Raw genomic sequence first — 22,655 nt, forward strand, 5'->3', positions numbered from 1 at the left:
TTGCTACTTTTACTCAAGTAAAATATCTCTATCTCCACCTCTGGCAATGGAGTAAATTTGGATTTTAGATTGTATTCTATTGTTTTGTTTTGTTTTTCATATAAATTGCAGGTACAAGTGTAAGTAAAGACTAATTCACAGATAGTACAGTACGTCTGTGAATAGGGTGTAGTGGTTTTACAGAGAGGTGACAACTGGTCAGCAGGTTGCAGCAGCGAGCTGTCTGACTAGAGAAGAAGAAACCGCCTGCTCCGCCTCCCACAGTGCATGATGGTCGGTATACTGATAGTAACTGCTGCTGTGTGTACTGTTGTTTTGCTCCCGGTTCCTCCGGTGGTCCTGTGATGGTGAAGAAGAGAAACACCGGCTGCTGTGCTTCACACGACAGGTACGGAAGCGGCAGATGCTCCGCAGTTACTTAACTTGCCCGTTTGTCTTTATTTCATTTCGCCTGTCACAGTGTTAGCTAACCAGAGTAGTTAACCTGCTAGCATTAGCCAGTCTACGTGTAACCCCCGCTGGACTCGCTGACAACATTAGCTTTAGCATTAGCATTCGGCACAGGCCGCGGATATGCAGAGCCTTACCAGCCCTGTCATCGAAAGTAAAATGGTTTGGTGTGTCTTGTGTTACCATTTAGTCTCGGTTTCACTGTCAGCTCAGGAGACGCAACGCTCACAATTACAGCAATGAACGCACGGGAGCTAAGCTAAAGCTAGCTGGCTAGCTTCTGTCACAGCTGCCTGTCTTGGCACTGCATTGATTCCACATGTACAATACAAAACCTGTTTGAAGTCTAACACATAACCATTGATATTTTCATATTAGGGTTAAGGTGACACTTGCATGGGAGAAATAGCATTAAGTTTTACGGACTAATGGAGTTAACTGAATGCTAAACAGACCTTTAGCCAACCCTAAACTTTGTTGTTTCAGTCTGCCTTTACAATAATGATTAATCTAAGTTAAGGGAACATTATTTGTTTTATTTGGGAATCTTTACCAATTTTACAAATTAAGTTATTAAGAGTTATTGCTCATTATAAGGGGTAGCACTCAGCCTGTCAACAGTTGTATAATCTTGTATCCCTGGACAAGCTTTACCAAGTCTGAGAAAATGACTCAGGTTATGTCATAGTCGTGTCATCAGACTCCAGTTAGTCACATTAGTCTTACAATCACAAGAATTTCCCTGCACTGAGCCCTGTAGAATGAAGTGATGGTCTGCTTCTGATTTGTCTTAAAAAAATGAATGAATGAAATGAATTGCAAACTGAAACAGTATGTGAGAGAGAGGCTGTGTTTTTCTAGACTTGTAGTGTAATATTGTACAAAACAAGGTTATAAAGTATGTTAGACTGGCTTCTCCATTTTCAAATCTGGAAGGACATCACCCAGAAACAGGAAACTGTACGTCTGGGCTCTGAGACTTCAACAGACAGGCTGTGTACAAACTGAAGATTTGGCATTTGACAGATGCCGGTGTTTAATAGGCAGAGAGGTTATAATGAAGATACACTCCTGGGATGCGTTATGTGAAAAGTGATGATCTAGCGTTTTTGCAACTTGAGCCACATTTGGGATGAAAAGTCGGGTTATCTCATCATCTGTTGATTTGACTTTGACCATTCTTATTTTTTGTCTGTCTTTTATGAATCCCCCCAACTTTATGGACTTACAACACTAAATCACCTGAGTACCACCTTAAACTCTGAGTGTTTTGATGTAGAGGTGATAAAGACCTTTCTAAGAGAATGTTGTTTCCTATGATGGTGTTAATGAGCTACATCACCGACTGTAAACAGTAACAGTGAAAGATTTTACTCTTAATTTTTTAAATTTTATATTTGCTTGTCTTGTTATTTCCCTTTCCTGCAGCAGAACAGTGCAGCTAAATCATAAACTTGTGTCCCCAAAATCATATCAGGATTATCTGTGCGCAGTCATTGCCGTTGTGTTTTCTGTGATCCATCTGTTAATATCATTCTCCTCTGGTTAAGTGAAACGAACCAGAGGAGCAAATATTTGGTCTGAAGAGCTGCTTGTTAATTCTTGAAGAGCCTCTACTTCTCTGCTCAACAATTTCTTCAGCGGCTGAATCCACAGAACCAACTTATTCCAAATCAGTGTGTATGGAAACATTTTTGGAAAAGTATCTTTCTCTTCAAATAATGTAGAAACCAAATGGTGGTGGAGACACAGTAAATACCTGCTAAATACTGTTCTTTCATTAATTTTCTGTTGAATACAACACAGATCCAAATAGATGTACCTGCAGGCAGACTTCAGTCTGTCTTAGTCTAATTTCAATGTGCGACACACAATTCTCCAAAGCAGCACATCTCTTCAAAAAATAAATTGGCCAGTTATTTCTATTTTTACCTTACAGACAGGTAGGTGGTGGAAACGAGCAGCCAGCCCGGCTGTGAGAGCCGGTCTGAAGTTTTACACTTTGAAGTGTTTATTCTGTCCTTAAAGATGAGACAATGATATTTTTTATGTGTAGACAGACAAAAGCTAAAACCAGTGATGATAGTAACAGTGAGGCTGCAGACCTTTCCTCTAATCCTCATCAGCGTGACGAGATTAACATCAGAGGGTCTTATACCTCGACAGGCTGAGCAGTCAGATTAGAGCTGACTGTCACCACAACAACACATTTCTGCTTCACATCCTGTGCTGATCGATTAGGCACTACCACACTCATTTCACAAGTCCTTTTCTGTGCAACAAATGTTTGTGGAGAGTACAGATAAGAAGGATGCAGCTCTGCACAGCCGATCGAGGACACTCAAACAAGTATTGTACCTGAGTTTTGCGGCTGCAACCAATGATTATTTTCTAAATGAATGGGCATCTATAAGATCTCAGAAATTCTTACAATTACAAATTCCTGCAGCTAGAAACATGGCATTTCCAAATGTCTATAACAGTATAAAACGTAAAGAAAATCAATTAACTGTCATTGAAGACAAAGAAAAGCAGTAAATCCAAACTATTTGTGGAGATAGAAGTTTGAGGCTGGCTTTACATTTTAACCTGAAAATTTGCAAATAATTTTGTGAATCAAAATCATCACAGATGGATTTCCTTTTGCTTCATCGGTCAATCAATGTATTGTTTCAGCTCTACTGAGTCTCCATACTGATCCCAAAATGCTGCTTTTTGATTTGGTATAGCATGTTTTTTAAATTTCACAAAGTGGGGAAAAAAGCTGCATTAATCACTTACATCAATAATGAATCAAATGACTCTTTGTAATAAGAAAATTGTTGCTCATCATGACAAACCCAGGGAGAATTATCAGTTGCCTCTGCATTTCCCCTCAGTCTTTTAGTGGCGTTCAGAGTCGTGGTTTCACAGTGTGTTTACAGTTCGGTTCAGGCTCTGTTCTCAGCAGCAGCAGCAGCAGCAGGAGGAGGCGGCTCTCATTGTCAATCAAACTCTGATGAACCCACTATTCACTACCTGCTCAGCAGCACACGGCAGACACACTGACAGTCAGAGAGTAGCTGGTGAACATAGTGGAGCATTTAGCAGCTAAAGAGACAGATATTTTCCTCATGAGCTGGTGGAGACCAAACAGAGAGGTACAAGGAGAGTGATTACTCAAATAACTGGGCAAAAGGTGGACAGAAACAGGCTTGCAGTGGGATAAGAATATTCGTCTGTCTCTGAGGTTCTATATAGAGGTGTAAGTGACGATTGTCTTATGTTACATGTTATGTTATAATTTTGCACAGTCTAAGGGTATCCACTTTTATTGGACCAACAGTACAAAACCCCAATAAACTGTGGAATTGATGGAGTGTTTGCTTGAAAAAATGACTGAAACAATTATCCGGTTGCAACTCTGGTTCAATTCAGTGTCACGAAATGCCATATGAAGTAGGCATGCAACTAACGCAAATTTTCATTCAGATTTTCATTTAGTGTGAAAATTGTAAAGTCAGTTGCTCATCTTGTTGATGACGATGAGTGAAAAGTGTAAAAACAGCTTCAGAGTTTAGTGTCAGATGTTTGTTCTTGATGAAGTGATGGGCTGAGAGCTGTGCAGCTGGTGAAGATGTTGCACTGTGTTTGAACGTTGAATCAGTCGATGTCACCACTTCGAACCTGTGGCAAAGTGAGCGAACAAAGTGAACACAGTTTTCAGTTCTGGTTTCAACTGCTGCAGCTGCCTGAAGACAGACTCGCCCTGAGCAGGTGTTACTTCCTGCACGTGACAGAACTTTCTGTTTGGTAAAGCTGTGATCAGTCGAGTGGATCAGATGTTTTTCTGCGTTGCGGATTGTGAGTCAGGTTAAAATGGGTCAAAAAATATTGCAGTGTAGGTTGACATTATTCTATATTTTTCTTCTGTCATCAAATACCAAAGCCAACAACATGTTAGTTTGTCTCTTAATGCTTTGCAAGAGCGAATCAATCCCCATAGACCCCTATATTAATATACCCCTGTGTCCAACTTTTTTTTTTTTTTTTTTATATAACTTACTCCTTAAATTGTATTAAGGCTTAAAGTTATGCACAATTATGGACATGGCCGCTTTGAGTGACAGCTAGCCACTAGTCTTATCATTAAATTTGTTTTTCCTGTATTCACTGTCAGCTCTGGATGTATGTCTGTCTGTCTGTCTCCAGCTAGCCTCCTGGGAGGCGAGTCCCAATGCCATGGCCTCCAGCCACAGCTCCTCCCCAGTGCCTCGTGGAGGCCGAGATGGGATCTATCACAAGGAGCGGGATCCCACCCCCCCTCGCTGCCGGTCCATCCGGTCCCTTCCTGATGTCTGTCCCAAGGAACCCACCGGTGGGAACAGCAGCAGTCTTTAATGTCTGATATGTCTGATAGGGCTGTAACTAACAGATTTATCCATCAACTAGCCTGAGTCAAAATGTCAGAAACTAGTGAAAAATGTCTCATGGCAGTTTCCCAGAGCCCGAGCTGGTGTCTTAAATGTTTTTGTTGTGTCCCACAAACAGTCCAAACCCCAAAGATATTCAACTAACAATGATATGAAACAAAGAATATGAGCAAAAGTTTATATTTTAGAAGCTGGATATGTTGCCTCTTAAATAACTTATTGACACAGTAATTGATTTTCTGTTAATGGACTAATTACAAGGCATTACAACTTACTATTAAATACTGTGAAAGTCGTGCAGTCCCTGATGCTGCTTTTCATGTGGTCCTGCAGGCGAGGGGCGGGGCCTGTGTGATGGCCCATCCGTGGTGGCAGAGCACGACAGGTGGACGGTGTACAGCTCCAAGGTCAACCTCCCCGCCGCGCTGAATGACCCGCGGCTCGCCAAACGGGAGTCCGACTTTTTCACCAAAACATGGGGGCTGGACTTCGCAGAGACAGAGGTGATGCCCTCCTTCTTCCTCCCCAGCATCACCAGGGAACACTTCGGGCCCTACCTGCAGGAGATGGCTCAGGTAACTCCCACACTGAATTATTCAGAGCTGTTCTGAGACAGAAGATGGATTCACTCAGATCTCAGCAGACTCACTGTTGATGATGCTGATTGAAGGACGGTGTCTCTTTGAAGTTGCTGAACATGTGACTTGTTGTCTGTCATGTTTACATTCAGCTTTACCGGAAGGTAACTTGCTGTGAGTGCATCATAAATCCTGTTGAAGCAGTTTCAGCAGTTTATAGGTTAAATACAGCAACCTCTGGAGATTTTTGAGAGATTTTGGCTTAGTCTGGCTGTTTCCAGCCACATATTGTGATCTTCAGATTCAAAATGCATATAAAAACAGGTGGATGGAAGCACATCACCAGTTTCCTGCTTCTCTTTTTTAGTTCTGTGCTGCGTAATTGTAGAAATGAAAAGTTTTTGTCTTATCTTTGTGGTTGAGTGGATTTAAACCGGATGTGGACCTTGTAAATGTGGTGTTCCTGATTGGGAACCTTTGCAGCATGTCCCTTCTCTCTATCTTTGACCCTGTTTCCTGTCTCTATTATGTCACACCAACAGAAAAGGGGAAGAATGTTCCTTACAAAAGCATACATTAAAAGAGAAGAAAAGATTAAAAGGGTTAGGAGAGCCAGACCCTGTAAAAATGCACTGTTGTTAATATGAGCTACAGCTGATATTTTTTGTTTGGGCTTTTTACTCGTGTAGAGAAGTGATTCGATTTGTAGGCCTGTGCAAAGTGTCTCTATCTTACGACCCATCTGCTGTAATTTTGCACTGAATAAAGTACTGTCCTTGATGACTCGTAGCTCTCCTTAAAGGATAAGTTCATATTTAGTAAGGTCTATTCTGATTAAATAATCACATGCCCATATGTACATTGAAGGAGTTGCTGGTCGCTGTAATTGTTCTCTGCATTCTGGCTGTAAAGACACAACCTCCTGTTTCATGCGTCCAGTAGAGGACAAACTCCATGGTCCTCGTTCTGTGTCATGATGCGTTGAAATGCAGTTGGAGTTAGACCAGGGGTCCATAAAGGCTATATTTCCCATAATGCCTTGGAAGAGTAAACAGGGATTATAAGGTTGTTTTTATTGATTTGCACTTTGGCCTTCAAATTGAGCCCTGCTTTAGTGGTGTAGTGTAATGTTGTGTTTGTTGTCACTTTGGCAAATCAGCAGCATAAAAGTGTGCTGAATTAGCTGTTACAAGTTCATGTTTACAATGTATCCATAGACGGACAGTCAAATGTCACTGGATAAATTTGATACAGAAGAAAACTTAAAAACATCCTGATTCTCAAGCAAGTTTTGGAGTTATGAGGAAAGTTTTTCATCTATGATTTCCAAGCCAGTTTTTGGACGTTTATTCATAGGTCCGATATCCTTTTAAAGTGTAACTCACAAAGTATCTTATAAATGCCTCCATGAGCTGTGTGTCACAGCACTGCTGCAGCTCCAACTTCTGACAGTGTTAAAAGCTGGTGAAATCATCGAGTCAGTCTACCAACATGAATTTATTTAACATGGATTTATTGTTGGTAATGTAATACCTGTGGAAAAATGTTCCTGAAACTTCACCTTTCTGCCTGATCAAACTCTCTCTCTACTAGTATCTGCCATGTTGGTGGTGTTTCACTACTTGTGTACAATTTAATTCGGCTATTAATTTCCATGATTTATGATTCTGTTGTGGCTGTTGTGAAACTGTAGTGGTGCACCGCAGATGGATATATTATGGGAACCACTGTACTTATGTGCCCACAGTAAAACATGACGCATCTGTGTTTCCTCCTGAATCTGTCAGCTGTTTTCTGTTTTATTACTTGATAAAAATCACTGAAACTGCAGTTTTTATAGAATTTGGGATTGGGTTTTGTGTTTGATTTCTGAGTCTCTGTTCAGAAACATAACAGCATCCAGAGGAATAATTTAAACCTTTTTGTAGGGATGCACGATAACTGTTTTTTAAAACCGATACCGTTAACCAATAACTTTCAGCTCCTAATGGCCAATACCGATAACCGATAACCGATAACACACACATATACCTAACATCATGACATCAATACCATATCATACGAACAAAACCAAAAACAGTTTTGACTCTTTAAATGAAGAGATATTTATTTTTCCAATGAAAAATTATTGGTAAGCCTCTCAAACATGTTCTTAAAGCTATCAAACAAACCTATTTGATATCTCACATCAATTTAAAAAAGGTGCATTACTTACTGATATTTAAAATAAAGGCCCCTTGAAATGATGCAAATACATGCATCAGGATTACAAACTGAAAAAGTGTATTCCAGAAGTTTACAAAAAAATAAATATACATAGAAAATTAATGCACTGGCACAAGTTAGATTCAAACATTTCTATTTAAACAAACTGAAAAAGTGCATTCCTCAATGACAACAAAAATAATGCACAGTGCATATTGAACTGACAGAAGTTAGAAGACGGCAGTCTTAAATACTCAATTCTGATTGGTAAATCGCGAAAATTCAGCTGTGTTCCTAACAGTCAGACTAAAGGGGCAATCCCTTAATGTACCAAGCTCAATAACAAATCGCCAGCTGATTTGAGTGGCATAATATGGAGCATTTTCCGTACATTATTTTTAATTTGTTTGGAGAGGACCAAACACTTGTCTGGAGAATGATGTCCCCAGCAAAAAAGACGAGAAAAGTAAAGAACAACGCTGGACCGACAGGAGGAGCAATATTAAGACACAAAAGAGCGCAGAGATGCGCACAGTGAGAGGCGGTTGCTACGCAACGTACGTGTTTACTTTCAGAGCCGCTGCGCAGTGAGAGCGGTGACAGGCAAGAGTAGACTCATTTTAAATCAATAAAGTATGTTTTAATCACTATTTTGTGTCACACTATTGAATGCTTTAGTAGTAAGGCGTGTTCTAAGCGGGATAACGTATAATGAGCAGTTTCCTACAGAGAAGCGTCGCGTCAGGCTTCTATGTCATCCTGAAGGAAGATACATGATCCCTTACTTAGACTTATCTATGTAAACAAACTGAAGAAGGGCAGTCCATAGTAAGTCAAGCACCATCATGTCCATGATTAAATCTTCACTAACCTTAGCCCGTGGGTCATCTTTGGCAAATTTCCTGGACTTTTCGAAAGCCTCGCCGTCGCGTAAGTCCCGGTGGCTTCTTTGCGGCTGGCTTGCTAACGTTAGCGTCTTTAGCAGGCCGGCTGTCCTCATACGCTTTCCAAACTCCGTCAAAGCGATGGTTATGTTTCAGGTGACTGATCGGGTATTAAAGCGTGTGCCATTTCTCGCTCCTAGTGGAACTCGCTTGGAACATTTGTTACGAATAACCAGCGAACAATCTTCTTCGTAAACTTTGAAGAAGTCTGAACTCTGTTTTCATAAGCACGCTGTGCTGCATGCTGCATTTAAGGTGTAACGTACATTCCCCCATCCCTCGTTTGCCAGTTGTTCTTTTGGCCTATTTAAGTTCATGTTTCTATTTTTTGTGTGTAACTTGTGAAAAAATACTGCGAATGTTAATTCAAGTCAGCAACTAGCAAAATTATGACCGAGTTAACGAGTTGTTTTTTGGCATGAGGGGGTATTCTTGATTTTTCCCAGTGAGAAAGAGTTTTTCTGATTATGCTAACGTCACTTGAACGCAGCATTCACTGCAGGCCATTCGGGTCTCATAGTGGGAGCGAGGCACTGCCGTGCTGGCAAAAACATATATGTTATCGGGGCTGTTCGTCATGATATCGGACTTATCGGAATGACATCATAATTTCCTGTTATCGGCCCGATAACTATCGGCCCAATAATTATCGTGCATCCCTACCTTTTTGTTACTTTTTGTATTAAAATGCATCTACGCTGATTTCCCCTGTGCTGACATGTTCACTTTTGTAAATTTAAAAGTATTAAAATATCTTCAGGTTGCTTATTTTGTCTCCTGCAATGTCGGGTTTGTTTGAGCTGCAGCTCCACTTGAGATACATTCAGATAAGAGTCATTACAAACTGCATTGCCAGTGTGTGTTTCCTGGTTTACTTTTTCTCAGTCTGTCTGAAGTTTCTTCAGTATGGCTAATCAGAGATGTGCTCACACTTCAGCTTTTTATTACTTATGTTCATTTCAGTTCTATTTAGCTACAAAATATAATAAAGATTTTAAAATCAGTTATAAAAAAATTATCTGATGAGTCTGTTTTCAGATGAGTTGTTCAACTTTTTATTTTTTTCTTCGTCTTCATATTTGAACCGACTTCTGTCTCTGTAGGAGTTTTGATGTATGTCCTCCTTTGGGTTTCAGAATGATGTCTTACGGACACTAAAATAATAAGACTGAAAAGCAGACATTCCTCTGATGCTTCCTTGTTCCTGTAGTGTGCTGCTTCATTGTTCTCTTTTGGCAACAGAAACTGTGGCCTTTGGAAATGTCCATGGTTTTGTCATTGAGCGCCACCCTAAGGCCAAACTTTACATTTTCCTTCACGCCCTCAGTCAGTGTGACTGTAGATGTTGAGTTTTAACCAAAACTCCTGAATCTTTTTGTCTGTGTTTTTTTTATTTTTTTTATTTATTTTTTTTTTAGAGGGAAAGAATCCACGAACGCTGCAAGACGATCTGTCCCAACAAAGACGATGTCGACGCCGTCTCCAGTATCACCACCAACCACGGTATGAATTATTAACCAGCTGCAGCAGAATGTTCTCTGATGGCCTTCTCTGCAGTCCATAAAACGACCAGTGAAAGCACATTGAGTTCATACACACAGTACATATACACACAGTACACAAACCTCCCACCACTGATCCAGTCGTTCTTCTAGTGCTGGACAGGCCTGAAATTTGAACATGTGACCTGAGCAGTAATACCTGATTATTTCATTATATCCATTATACAGCTTTGAAGCTAAAATACAACTGGCTAATTGAATAATAACAAGTCACTGATCCTAAGCTTCTCATTTCCTCCAGACAAATCCAGAGCTGAGCTGGAACAAGTCCCGAAGGTAACACTTCTACTCTGCTTTATTCTTCTGCTCTGCGTTTAACTGAAGCTTCTACTCAGTAACTTTCTTCTTATTAACTTATTGCTATTAACCTCAGATCAACTGACATTCAGGATAATCTCACATAAAACTCGAGAACATAAATATATGTTTTTACAACAGAACAGAAAAATCAGTCTTTGTCCCTTTTTCTAGTTTCTAAGATGAAAAACAACATTAAGAGTTGTAAAAGTGTTGCCCAAAGGCATGTTTAGAATTGTATGTAGCATTAGATTGTCTAATACATTAACTTGATGTGGATGAAATGTGCACCCTGTAATATTATTCTTACCTCATGTTCCGGGATCTCTCACTCTGGCCTGTTTGTACAGATCTTCATGAAGCCTGACTTTGCTCTGGAGGACCCGGCCACCTTCAACACCGTCCTGCCCTGGTCACACTTCAACAGTGCCGGGGGGAAGAGCAGCAGAGATGTGGCCTCCTCCAAACTGCTGCAGGAGAAGGTGAAGTCACTCATCCACTCTGCAGAACGCACAGATCACATGTCCAGGAAAGACGCCCCCCTCCCCCAACAACGATTGAATTCTGATCGTAGGAATGTGTTTATGTGTGCTTTAATCAGTCGTTGTATGTCTCTGCCTTCAGCTGAGTCACTACCTGGATGTGGTGGAGGTGAGCATCGCTCGGCAGATCTCTCTGCGCTCCGAGGCATTTTTTCATGCCATGTCCTCACAGCACGAGCTGCAGGACCGGCTACAGGAGACGCAGCGGGCCGTGGCCGTCCTGCGGGGCCGGACAGCTGCCATAGACCGGGTCATGTGCCAGGGGCCTCTACGGGCCCTCCGTAATGCCCTGACCCGCAACAACTACGTGAAGCTGCACAACAAGCTGAAGCTGATGGCGGCAGTGCATCAGACACAGCCCACCGTACAGCTGCTGCTCTCCACCTCAGAGTTCGTCGGCGCACTGGAGCTCATCTCCACCACCAAGGAGGTGCTGCAGCAGGAGCTGCAGGGAATCCATAGCTTCAGGTGAGCAGAGGCGGGGGTGTATGAGACACAAAGTCATTTTTTATCTTGCTTTATTTGCACAAGTTTGACTGCTGGACTGTTTGTGCAGTCTTTGTTTATCCTCTACAAAGAGCTGTTGTACCAGATGTGGGTTTTGTGTGGATGTTTTCACTCAGTTTTAAGAGGGACTCCTCTTTGCCTCAGTTGAAGCAGCTTAGAGCAAACTTTCATGCTTTGCTGCTGCTGTGCTTGTTTTTCACAGCAGTAGGTGAGCCATGTGGATGAGGCTTGTTCTTCATGACGTTCAGCAGAGCATGTGTGATTGTTAGTAGATGGGAGGGGTAGACTCAAGGCAATGGTGTAAATTTGTATCTCATCAATGTTCTACCTACTAAAGAAATGTACTTAGAAGTGTGCTTCTACTGCAAATGTTCCACTGATTGCAGTAATTCCATTGAAATGAGACTTCCTGTACAGCCTCAGCACAGGAAGTCATGGTGATACCGTCAGCACTACTGACTGTCTGTCCCTCTGTCTGTCCGTTCGTCCCACAGACATCTGGGTTCCCAACTGTGTGAGCTGGAGAAGCTGATCGATAAGATGATGGTGGAGGATTTCAGCATGTATGCCCGCAGCGATCTGAACCGCAGCCTGAAGGACGAGCCGCAGGTCCTGGAGAAGGTCTGAACAAACTCTTCCATCACATCCAATGTTTGTTGCCTTTATATGCATTTACCCCTAATTCGAGTCCTTTCATGTAACACAAAGATTGTGATTTAATTAAAATGTCAGTGTGGAGACGGACGTGTTGACAGACACATCAAAGACGTGCAGAACATAAAAATAGTATTTAATGTAGAAAGAAACATATCCAGCAGCACACCATAGATTTAATCAACATTTCTCCATTAAACACTTCATCGCACTGATGTCAACTGTTGTGTATTTAACGGCTGCTGTGCCCGTCACAGGTCCACAAACCAAACGCTGCCTCACAGAAGGTGGGACACACACCCACACACACAAAAATCACATCAAATCCATGAAATCATGCCTGCTGCCGAAATCATCTTGGTGTGGATCACTGATCAAATATTGCCGCGAGATAATTGGGGTGTTTGTTTTAATGTGTTTGGAGTGCCAGATGGGTGGAGTTACCAGCTTTAGAATTATTTGGTTAATGTCAGGTTCAGCTCCAGAGAGCTTGTTGAAAGAAACTTTTTAAATGTGAGTCCATCTGATCTACCAGCAAAAAACACTGTGACTGTAAGTAGATGTGTTTGAGTGATTCTGAAGAATAATCTTTCAGGCAGTTTTTTAATCACTATATTTGATTTATATTTTTTCTCAGTTGACTCATAATGTGATGAAGTAGGATTTTGATTTCCTTTGAAAATGAATGGTTAAATACTGTAATCACTGAAGACTGAGGCTTCTGTAATGAATTACACTTGTTTTTGAGTCTTTTTTAATTTAAATAGTTGCACATTTTGAAGTACAATCAGTGAAATCCTAAACATGATTAAAGCAATAAAAGGTTTTTATCTTTTTACATTGTTTCAGCTGGATAAATAGTAATAAAAAAATGGTGTAAACATTAATAAAATAATTGGGATTTTAGCTACAACTGTGCAGCCCCAACAGTTTTATTGTCCATATATTATAGTTGAATTAATTCAGGACTGTTTTAATTATAGATTTGTTGCTTGTGAAGATTTACTTGTGTGATTGGAGCATGTGAAAGAAATCTTGATTTATACCAAAATTTTCTCACATTTCAGTTTGATTTGCACACATGTGGAGGCTGTGCTATTGTTTTTTTATTTTATGTGTGTCTGTGTCTGTGTGTGTGTCTGTCTGTCTGTCTGTGTTAGGAGCGTCTGGAGTCTCTGGTGTTCGGCCTGCTGCGGCAGAGGAAGCTGGATTTTCTGGACATTTACAGCGATGAGATGATTATGGCTGCTAAAGCCATCGTCACTCAGGTACAGCTCTGCGTGAACACGAACGAGAGATAATAAGAATTTTTATTTGTGTAGCATCTTATAAAAGCACATTAAACATTTAGTCATTATGTGATGTGATAATCTGACGTGTTTGTGTTTGCAGTGTGTAGCAGAAAGTGTTTTGCACATAGAAGAAATTGACACTGAAGTCGTCACTAAGTGAGTAGAAATGTTTCATGTAGCAGGATTCTTCTATTACATTGGTGTGACCTGACAGTGTCACATTTTAAACTTACTGGATCACCCAAAAACACACATTATAGTCTGCTTATTTCATCATTATTATGAACATTTTTTTTTAATTGTTGGCGAGAAAATTAGTTGTGGTTTTGGGTTCTGGGGTGGTGATGATGCTGAAGATGTTGTGTTTCCTGTCTCATTTTGCACTGACCAACCACGAATTTTGCAGACTGTCTTAATCTGAGCTTCATCGTGGCTTTTATAATTGATGTGTTACCTTTTTTTTGTCTAAAAATTCCTCAGTTTTGCAGCATAACGCAAGTTCACTTTCGGTACTTCAGCATAAGTAAAGACTACAAAACAAATCGGTTGTAGATTAAGAGGCAGCATGACGTCATGTTTCTGCGAGTCTGTGTTGTTGCTGTTGAAAAGATGTTTGATAAATTGATCGTACCGTCCACCTGTTGTTGAACTGGACTCCAGTAAAACCTGCTCTGAAGTTACTGCTGTCCACTGTCTGTGTGAGGAGCTCAGCCTCGCCCTCAAACTGACAGGCAGCTACACAGAGAGGCAAAAGTTGCTTTGATACCCCCCAGTTCCACTCAGTATGATGTGTACTTTGATGTGCAAGCCAAAAACTGCAGGCCAACCGGCTAACATGGTCCCCTATCGACGTTGTTTTCTTGCTCAGCCCCTGTCGACATCTTTAATGTTGTAAGGCCGTCAGATGTAGAAATTCAGAAGTTGTTTCAAAAGAGTTGATGATGTTCCCAGAGGTCTGGAGGGTGCCATGCACTAATGTGCACATGTGATGACATTGCTCAGTGATTTGCAAAACGAATTGTAAGTGATTTATATGAAGAAATAATTCTGCTGGGTTGCAGTGACAGCACTTTATACAACAAACTGTGATATAAAAATCTAAACTGCACTGCAAAAATATGAATCCAAGATGTGTAGTTAATATATATATACAGTTTTGTGACTCTGCTGAACTGCATGTTTTTAACATTATGTCAAATGTGTGTGTGGTGTGTGTGTGCAGGCTAGCTGACCAGATGCGTGTGATGACGTTTCCTCAGTGGTTTGAGCTGCTGAAAAGCGTCTTTGAGAGTTTCCTTCTCTTCCTGCAGAGGATCAAGGTGAGTCACAACTCTCAGATTTATTTTCACAGAACAGTCCGACCTGCTGGACTCTCCTCACCTCACTCAGTCAGTGTTTAGGAGATGGTTCAGTTATGACAGATGTGGTCATGACATGTTCAAAGCTCATCAGGTGTCACATGTTCATTCTCTTGACGACATGATCAAACATGGCAGATTGCATCTTTAATTTTCCTGCTGTTTGTCTGTCAGGCCACTCTGAGCGTGATCAAAAATGTGGTCCTGGAGGTTCAGGCGTCGAACCAGAAGAACCGGCTCCTGGAGACCAGTTCCGAAGCTTCAGGCCAGGAGGCTTCCCACGGTCCATCACTCCTGCAGGGGGAGGCTGAGCTGGCCTACCTCACCCACGAGGGTCTGTTCATCAGTGATGCTCTGAACGAGGCCGAGCAGCAGCGGCAGCAGGCAGTGGTCCAGGATCAGAGCTCTGTGTCGGGCTCCAGGATGCAGCAGAGCCGGCCGGAGGCTGCCAGCGGCAACTCTGCCTGTGGGACCACAGAGACCTCCATCAGCTTCATGTTTGTCTTTAACGATTTTTTTACTGTATAATTATAGCAGCTTTATTTATAAAGCACATTTTAAACATAGACACAGTTCAACGTGCTTTACATAGGAAAAACTATTGATGTGATCAGTTATTATAGAGTGAGATTGAAAAAAAAATAGACCAGAAGTACAATGACTGTGCAGAAACACATTTAAATAAGTGCCTTTGGACATAAATTTGTGTTAACAACAAGATGCTGTGTGAATTATTGTTGCTGGTTTGCAAGCGTCAGCAGACAAGTCACAGTCAGTGTGTTTGTCCTCAGGTCCGGTGAGAGCATGATGCCCACTGAGCTGGAGCTGAACCGTGTGATCAACAACGTCCAGGAGCTGCTGTACTCCGCCTCCGACGTCAGCCACGACCGCTGCGTCAAAGTCCTCACAGCCAGAGCGAAGGTAGGAGACCACCCCTCAGCTCAGGTCAGCCGTTAGTCACCACACTAACGTCACCACTGTTATTATTATCAATGTTATCAGCTGGTCCAGACCTTCATTCTGTTTCATACAACAGTCACATTTAATCTGTGTGATTTAAGGCCTGACAGGTTTTAAATGTCTGTAATCTGAAGAAAGCAGTCATGAATTAGATTTTGGGATCATGATCTGTTTTTAATGTTTTATATCTCTGAAAAGGGGCCATTTGCTCTTTTCCTGCGATAGGTCAACCAATCCTGCTAGAGTTTTTTCCTTAATTATAGCATGTAGGTAATGTGATTTCCTTTATGCAATAATACATGTACATACATATGAACATACATAGAAATGGTACCCCTGTGGAACTCTGAGGAAAGAAGCATACCCATTCATTAAACCTTTAAACTGCGTGTCTGAAGGTTTGATGTGACCTCTGGGATCGTCTGTGTCTCCAACAGGACGGCTCCCTGGAGCGTCTGAGCTCGGCCGAGTTCGTGTGTCTCTCTCAGGCGGTGGAGGGTTTCGTCAGGGACACCGAGGAGGTGTGCGGCAGGCGAAGCGTCTCGCTGAGGGGGGCGCTGCAGAGCCAGGCCAACCGCTTCGTCCACCGCTTCCACGAAGAACGCAAGACCAAGCTCGGGTAAGCAGCAGCTCAAATATGTCGTGCACCAATGTTTTCCATGTTGCTCTAATCTGCACAGGTCACAAGCTTGATGTTCTGTTAACCTGCGGTTTCCCTCAGCTTTCACTTTTACTGCACCAGTTCACCTCAATTAAAAACTTGTTGTCACATGAAGGAAATGCATCAATGAGAAATAATATTGACAAAATCACCAGTTTTCAACATGCTGATGGTTAAAATGTCTCTGCATGTTGTGTCTCTGCCTGCTGAGACTCTTTGTTGGTGGCAGCACTGTCTGAGTTACTTGAAACTATGAGTCCTGGTTTGATCATGTTGAATTTGACTTTTGTCGAACTTGCTCCATGAATGCAGCGGTGATATCGGGTGTGTTTGTGCATCATGGTGTTTGTTGGTTTGTGTCCCTGCAGCCTCCTCCTGGATAATGAGCGCTGGAAGCAGGCGGAGGTTCCTGCTGAGTTTCAAGATCTGGTGAACTCCATTGCTGACGGCAGAATAACACTACCAGAGCGCAAAATCCCAGGTACCCAAAACCCCAAACCTGAATACCACCGCCTGAAACCCCTCTGCTTCTGCTGCCTGTCACTGAGGGCAGAAAACCTCCAAAACCTGGAGCAAGAATAGTTACTGGAACTGACGGCTTATCTTTTATAATGAAACATAGTACCTAACATGCTTAGTGTTTTCGTGCAGGTGCAGAGGACAGGAAGCCCACTGAGTTTCTGCTCGTCAACGGGCAAAAATATGCCGTCGTCGGGTACGTCTCCACGACGAAAATTTAAGATGATGATTTTGAACATGAACTGATGTGAAATCAACTGTGTTGGAAATGTTGTGACGGTTCTGTGTCTTCAGGACGGTTCTGCTGCTCATCCGGATCTTTCTGGAATACTGTCAGTGTGTCAATGACATCCCATCCATCGCCACTGACATGCTGACACGTCTGTCAGACCTCCTCAAGGTCAGAACCACCTCAGACACTTAGACCACATCCCCATCGGCCCCATCAGTGCTAGTCTCGCTGTCAATCAGCATATGAACAGCCCTGGTCCAAAATGAGCTAGCATGCTAACGTGTAGCCTCTCCTTGTGTTTTATTGTAGTGATCCAACGTGAGCATCAGAGTTCAGTTCTGTTCTGCTTACAGAGCTGACTGAGTAGTTGCCTGTGATTTATTGGTTTTATGCTTTTATACATAATTCACGTTCAATTAGTTGACCTTTGACCTCTATGAGAACAGACAGGTCAGTGAGATGTCTGATTTGTGTAAAAGGTAAAAAAGACTAAATATTTGTTGCTTATCTAAAAGTGTGTGTGTGTGACTCATGATCAGTCATGAAAAACAATGATTAGTGTAAATACATTTACTTTCTTTCAAGCTGATTCTAAAACTCTGGACTCTGTGTAAACCGTAAATGAAAACAGATTAATTCATGTGTTCACAAAGTGGTGAAGCTCGCTCCATCCTCGCTATAAACGACTGAGCCTTTCCAGGATGCTCCTTTCATACCCAATCATGATACTATCACCTGTTACCAATCAACCTGTTTACCTGTGGAATGATCCAAACAGGTGTTTTTGGAGCGTTCCACAACTTTCCCAGTCTTCTGTTGCTCCTGTCCCGACTTGTTTGAAATGTGTTGTTGCACCAAATTCAGAACAAGCAGATATTTACAAAAATCAATGAAGCTGATGAGGTCAAACATTAAATATATGGTCTCTGTGCTGTTTTCAGTTGAGTTTATGTCAAACAGGATCAGCAAGTTATCAATCCCAGTTTTCACCTCAAGTTCATCAGTTCTCATATTTGACGTCACGTTTCTGATAAGATGCATTTTGAACTTAATTCCACATGTATCTAATTGTTCAGAAATGTGGTTGTTCTGAGGAAGAAAACCTGCAGATTTGAAGCTGAGGATAAACTTTGAGAGGCCGACTGAACATCCTCTATGTTTTAAGATTCCAGATGTTGCTGTTAGTCTTGTGAGACTGCTGACTTTAATGTTGGTAAAAAAAAAAAAAAGTCCTAGTGTAGCCATAATCACCATTAATAGAATCTAAAGCTGAAAACGATGATGATGATGGCCTGTCAGCCTGTAGGCCTCCATCAGGTCATTTTGGTGTCACTTTGTAAAGTAAATGTAACGGCTGCACTCCGTCATCTTTACTCTTCTTGTCATTCTCCCGCAGCACTTCAACTCTCGGAGCTGCCAGCTGGTTCTGGGAGCCGGAGCTCTGCAGGTTGTCGGCCTCAAGACCATCACCACCAAAAACCTCGGTACGACCTGCCACACACACCTGTCTGATTTATTGGGTTCACAGGGGGGAGTTTTTTTCAACCTGTGAGGAGCCTTTAAGGCTTCAGTCCATCTGAAGACTTTATCTGTGTGTGTGTAGCTTTGGCATCCCGCTGCCTGCAGCTGGTGGTTCACTACATTCCCATCATCAGAGCTCATTTTGAGACCAAACTGCAGCCCAAACAGTTCAGTGTCCTTCGACACTTTGACCACATCACAAAGGTGAACGCAGAAAAACGTACAGACTCATACAGACTTTAAAGGCTTTCTAAAGATTCCTTGTTCTAGTTTCAGGTCATTTTGCCACTCTTTGCTGAGACTGTGTTGCCTTGCAGGACTACAATGATCACATAGCAGAGATATCTGCGAAGCTGGTGGCCATCATGGACAGTCTGTTTGAGAAGGTTTTATCAAAGGTGAGATCAGCTTTTCAGTGTTGCAGCTGTTTCATCAAGCTTTATGCAGGAAAGACTGTTTTAACATGCAGCGAGGCCTCAGCTACCGACCTGACAGCCCATATTGTTGGTGGGTTGAGTTGAACCCTCAGTGCAGTCTGACAGGACTGATACATTTGAGCCCTTGACATTGTCTGACAGGTGTGAAGCTGAGCCGACCAACAAACCGATTCTAATCAACAGGACATTGTCCAATAGCGTGTTCACTGTGTTGCTGATGTGTTCAGTCACGTGATCTGAAGGATGTTGTTTTGTTGTTGTTTCCTCAGTATGAAGTGAAGGCTCCGATGCCCTCTGCCTGCTTCAGAAACGTCTGTAAGCAGATGGCAAAGATGCACGAAGCCATTTATGAGCTTTTACCTGAAGAGCAGACACAGGTGAGACTCAACACAACTCGCGCTGCTTATATTAAATATGTTCATATATATTTACGTTACGCCTCCAAGCAGGCCTGCAGCCTCACACAGATGTTTGTCCTTACAGATGTTGTTTCTGAGGATTAATGCCAGTTTTAAGATGCACCTGAAGAGGCAGCTGGCTCGACTGGGGGTCGTTAATGATGGAGGACCCCAGCACGGGTAACTTGAGACACACACACATACATATATTCTCACACACACACACACACACACACACACACACTGTCCAACTGGTCGTTGTTTGTTGTTTGCAGGCTGGTGGTGGTGGACGTTGCTTTCTACACAGAGAACGTTCAGGCGCTGAAGAGCCTCGAGCGGCTCGACCTGAACATGGCCGAGATCTGGGAGCAGAAGAGGTGATGGAGGACGACGACAGGACGTCCTGGACCGACCGACCGCCCCAGCGACGGGGGGCCGACCTCAGGGGCCGACGGCGGCCAGCTGAGGCTGGTGGAGGCCCGGAGGGACCAAAAATACAAAAACTGAGAGAAGAAGAGCAGCAACACGCTGGAGCTTCCTGAACAGCTCCACCTTAAAAGACTTTATCAAGTAACACACAGAGCCTCCTGAAAAACTGCTGCCACCTCGTCTCACTGTGTGCAATTCAACAGAAATACTCGTAAATTATTAGAGACAGTTTTAGTGGGAGCGAAGGGTGTAGATAATGATCAGAAGTGGCGGGTAATTTATTTTTCTGTCGTCTTGAAAACATTCGATACTGTGGCAGACTTTTTCTCCAGCGGCCGGGATGTTGGAGCTGAAGGGATTTTTATCATCGATGCACACTGAAACCAAACTTTTCTGTCGCCGGTTTCACTGATTTTTGCTAAACTTCACAGCTGAGGATGATTCACTCTGGAAATAATATTTGTTTAATAGAATCAAAAGGGTTCCTTCACGGTGTTTCCAAACCAGTCCCAAACGTCATTCATCAGCTGGTTTTATTCTCTGTGGTGGCGGCTGGAAAAACAAAAAAAAGAAAAAAGGATTCATTCATACTCAAAACGATAATATTTTCCAGACTCCTTGGAAATCCAGACTGTTTGAGACCTGGAGGAACCATCATGAAGCGAATGAAAATCTGTCATTGAAGAGTTGGTTTCCTGAAAATGTCAAATACAACAAATTCAGACTGTGAAAGCATCACATCCTGTCATCGCCAAAGTGAAACAGTTTCAAATTTTAGGAAATAAACTCTTCAATTGCATTTTTGTTTTTCCCTCTAAACAATCCCACCATGATTCCGTATTCTTCAGATGAGTGACATTCAGGCCCAGGAGTTTTTTTTACGTGTAGTTAATTGATGAGAGTTTGACTGCAGAACATGAAGCATGAAAATCAGCTGTTAACTCAAACTACTGTCGACCTTCTCCTTCCTGCTGTAGTTTTATTTAATCTGCATGAGCTTTTTGTTTCCTCCGAGGCTGAAACGACACAAATGGAACAGAAAATCTCAATTTTTTTTTTTTTTTCCAGTGGGTTAGATTTTCCTCTTGTTCGTCCCGTCTATCCAGAAAACATTCAGACTTCCCCAGTGACTCGAGCAGGAAAACTGCACCTCAGAAACCAAATGCTCGTGATGATCTGACATAAAAAGTTTACCCTACACTGACCACGCTCTTGTGGTTCTCGCGGTGTTTTGCGGCACTGTGCTGGTCTTGAACACTCCCTCTGATCAGACCTGTTCTCAGGTATGAGTGGCTGTGGATGAACTCCATCACTCACCTGTTCGAGCTGTAAACGTCCAGCGTAGCTCCCACACCTGTGCAGGTGTTCACAGCAGATTTTCTGTTCCTGAGTGAATTTCAGCCGACCAATGAAACACACACGCCTGTCCCGCTGTCACGTCACCTTCAGCACAGCAGACATCACCTCAGTCTCTGAAACCTACGTCTACACTACAGGAAGTGTTTAGTTCCCAAAAGATTAACTGAGAAGAGACACCAGGTCAAACTGCTGCTTCTCTTCTGGTTTCTGCATTAATCAGATGAAGCACCTTTCTACAACCGGGTGATTCTACAGAAGATGTTAGTTTGTTTTGGATAATGTCCTGTTATGGGAAGACATTGAAATCATGATCGTGAGATAAATTAACCGAATCACAGCTGCTCTTGAAACACTGTTCAGGTGAAGGTGAACTGAGGTGAAACGCGAGCGTCTGTTTCCTGTAAGAGACTCAACAAAAAGCATCAACTATCATCACTGTTGCTTCAGAAGTGCCTACTTTTGATTGACTGTCAGTGACGACACATCTGAGCTCTCCACTACAGTGTGCCTACCATACCACTGTGTGTGTGTGTGTGTGTGTTTGAGTGTGTGAGAGAGAGTGTGTGTGGACCCTCTGTTGGGTTCAGAGTCGGGCTGCATGTCTGAGAATCCAAAATGTCTTGAATCCTTCAAACCTGATGTGAATAAAACAGGATGATGGAGCGGCTTGTTCTCCGGTCTGTTTGTCTGCTGCAGATTTTTAGCTTCAAGGTTGTGAGAATGCTTTGAGATCAAACTGTGATTGAGCATTATTGATCCTGATGTTCTTCAGCAGATCAGCTATCGCCAGCTGTGATGATCTACTTTCGGGGCTTAGTTTTGTTTTGCTCCGTCAAACTGCAAAATCGACTAAGATTTAGTTTTCACAAAACGTTCTCAGACATATTTTCTGTGCTGTTGGTCAGGAAGTGGTTTTCGATTTGTTCGGTTTATTACATGTTTATCTAGCTTGATGTGTCAGTGACTTAGTTTAGCAGGTCGGTTTTGGTTTGTGAGGGAAAAAAGATGTGTCAGATCAGCCAACAGTGGTGGAAAGTAACTAAGTACATTTACTCAAGTACTGCATTTTAGTGTTTATATTGACTTCCTTACATTTAAGAGAAATAAACATAAACGCATAATTGATAACATGTAACATTGGATGTACTTACTAGATAGATAGATAGATACTTTATCTCCAAGGAGAAAATACCTGTAGCTACCTGTAGCTCACAGGGGACATTTTCTCTACTTTTCTTATTCTGCTTATTGTACTTTTTCAGTGCAGCTGTTTGCAGCTTTTCAACTACATGAACAGTCCTGCAGATGTTAGACATGATCAACTCGCTGTCTTTTGGT

The 22,655-nt window shown here is 42.2% G+C and overlaps 1 protein-coding gene across 2 annotated transcripts; it reads left to right on the top strand.

The window, feature by feature from the left end:
* Positions 1-263: 263 nt before the first annotated feature.
* On the top strand, positions 264-21,974 carry vps54 (VPS54 subunit of GARP complex). Of its 2 annotated transcripts, XM_041934123.1 has the most exons (24): positions 264-388; positions 4,642-4,807; positions 5,196-5,437; positions 10,008-10,092; positions 10,393-10,427; positions 10,799-10,930; positions 11,073-11,458; positions 11,992-12,118; positions 12,409-12,438; positions 13,312-13,419; positions 13,544-13,599; positions 14,666-14,762; positions 14,976-15,298; positions 15,593-15,722; positions 16,199-16,380; positions 16,791-16,903; positions 17,074-17,137; positions 17,236-17,341; positions 18,570-18,657; positions 18,777-18,898; positions 19,012-19,092; positions 19,401-19,508; positions 19,615-19,709; positions 19,805-21,974. In XM_041934123.1, exons 2-24 carry the CDS (start codon positions 4,672-4,674, stop codon positions 19,908-19,910), a joined length of 2,952 nt encoding a protein of 983 aa, XP_041790057.1. In that variant the 5' UTR covers positions 264-388; positions 4,642-4,671; the 3' UTR covers positions 19,911-21,974. The 2 variants fall into 2 exon arrangements, with proteins under 2 accessions (XP_041790057.1, XP_041790058.1); XM_041934124.1 differs by lacking the exon at positions 12,409-12,438.
* The last annotated feature ends 681 nt before the right edge of the window (positions 21,975-22,655 follow it).

The sequence above is a fragment of the Chelmon rostratus genome, chromosome 3 (genome assembly GCF_017976325.1).
Source record: "Chelmon rostratus isolate fCheRos1 chromosome 3, fCheRos1.pri, whole genome shotgun sequence".
Classification (NCBI taxonomy): Eukaryota; Metazoa; Chordata; class Actinopteri; order Chaetodontiformes; family Chaetodontidae; genus Chelmon; species Chelmon rostratus.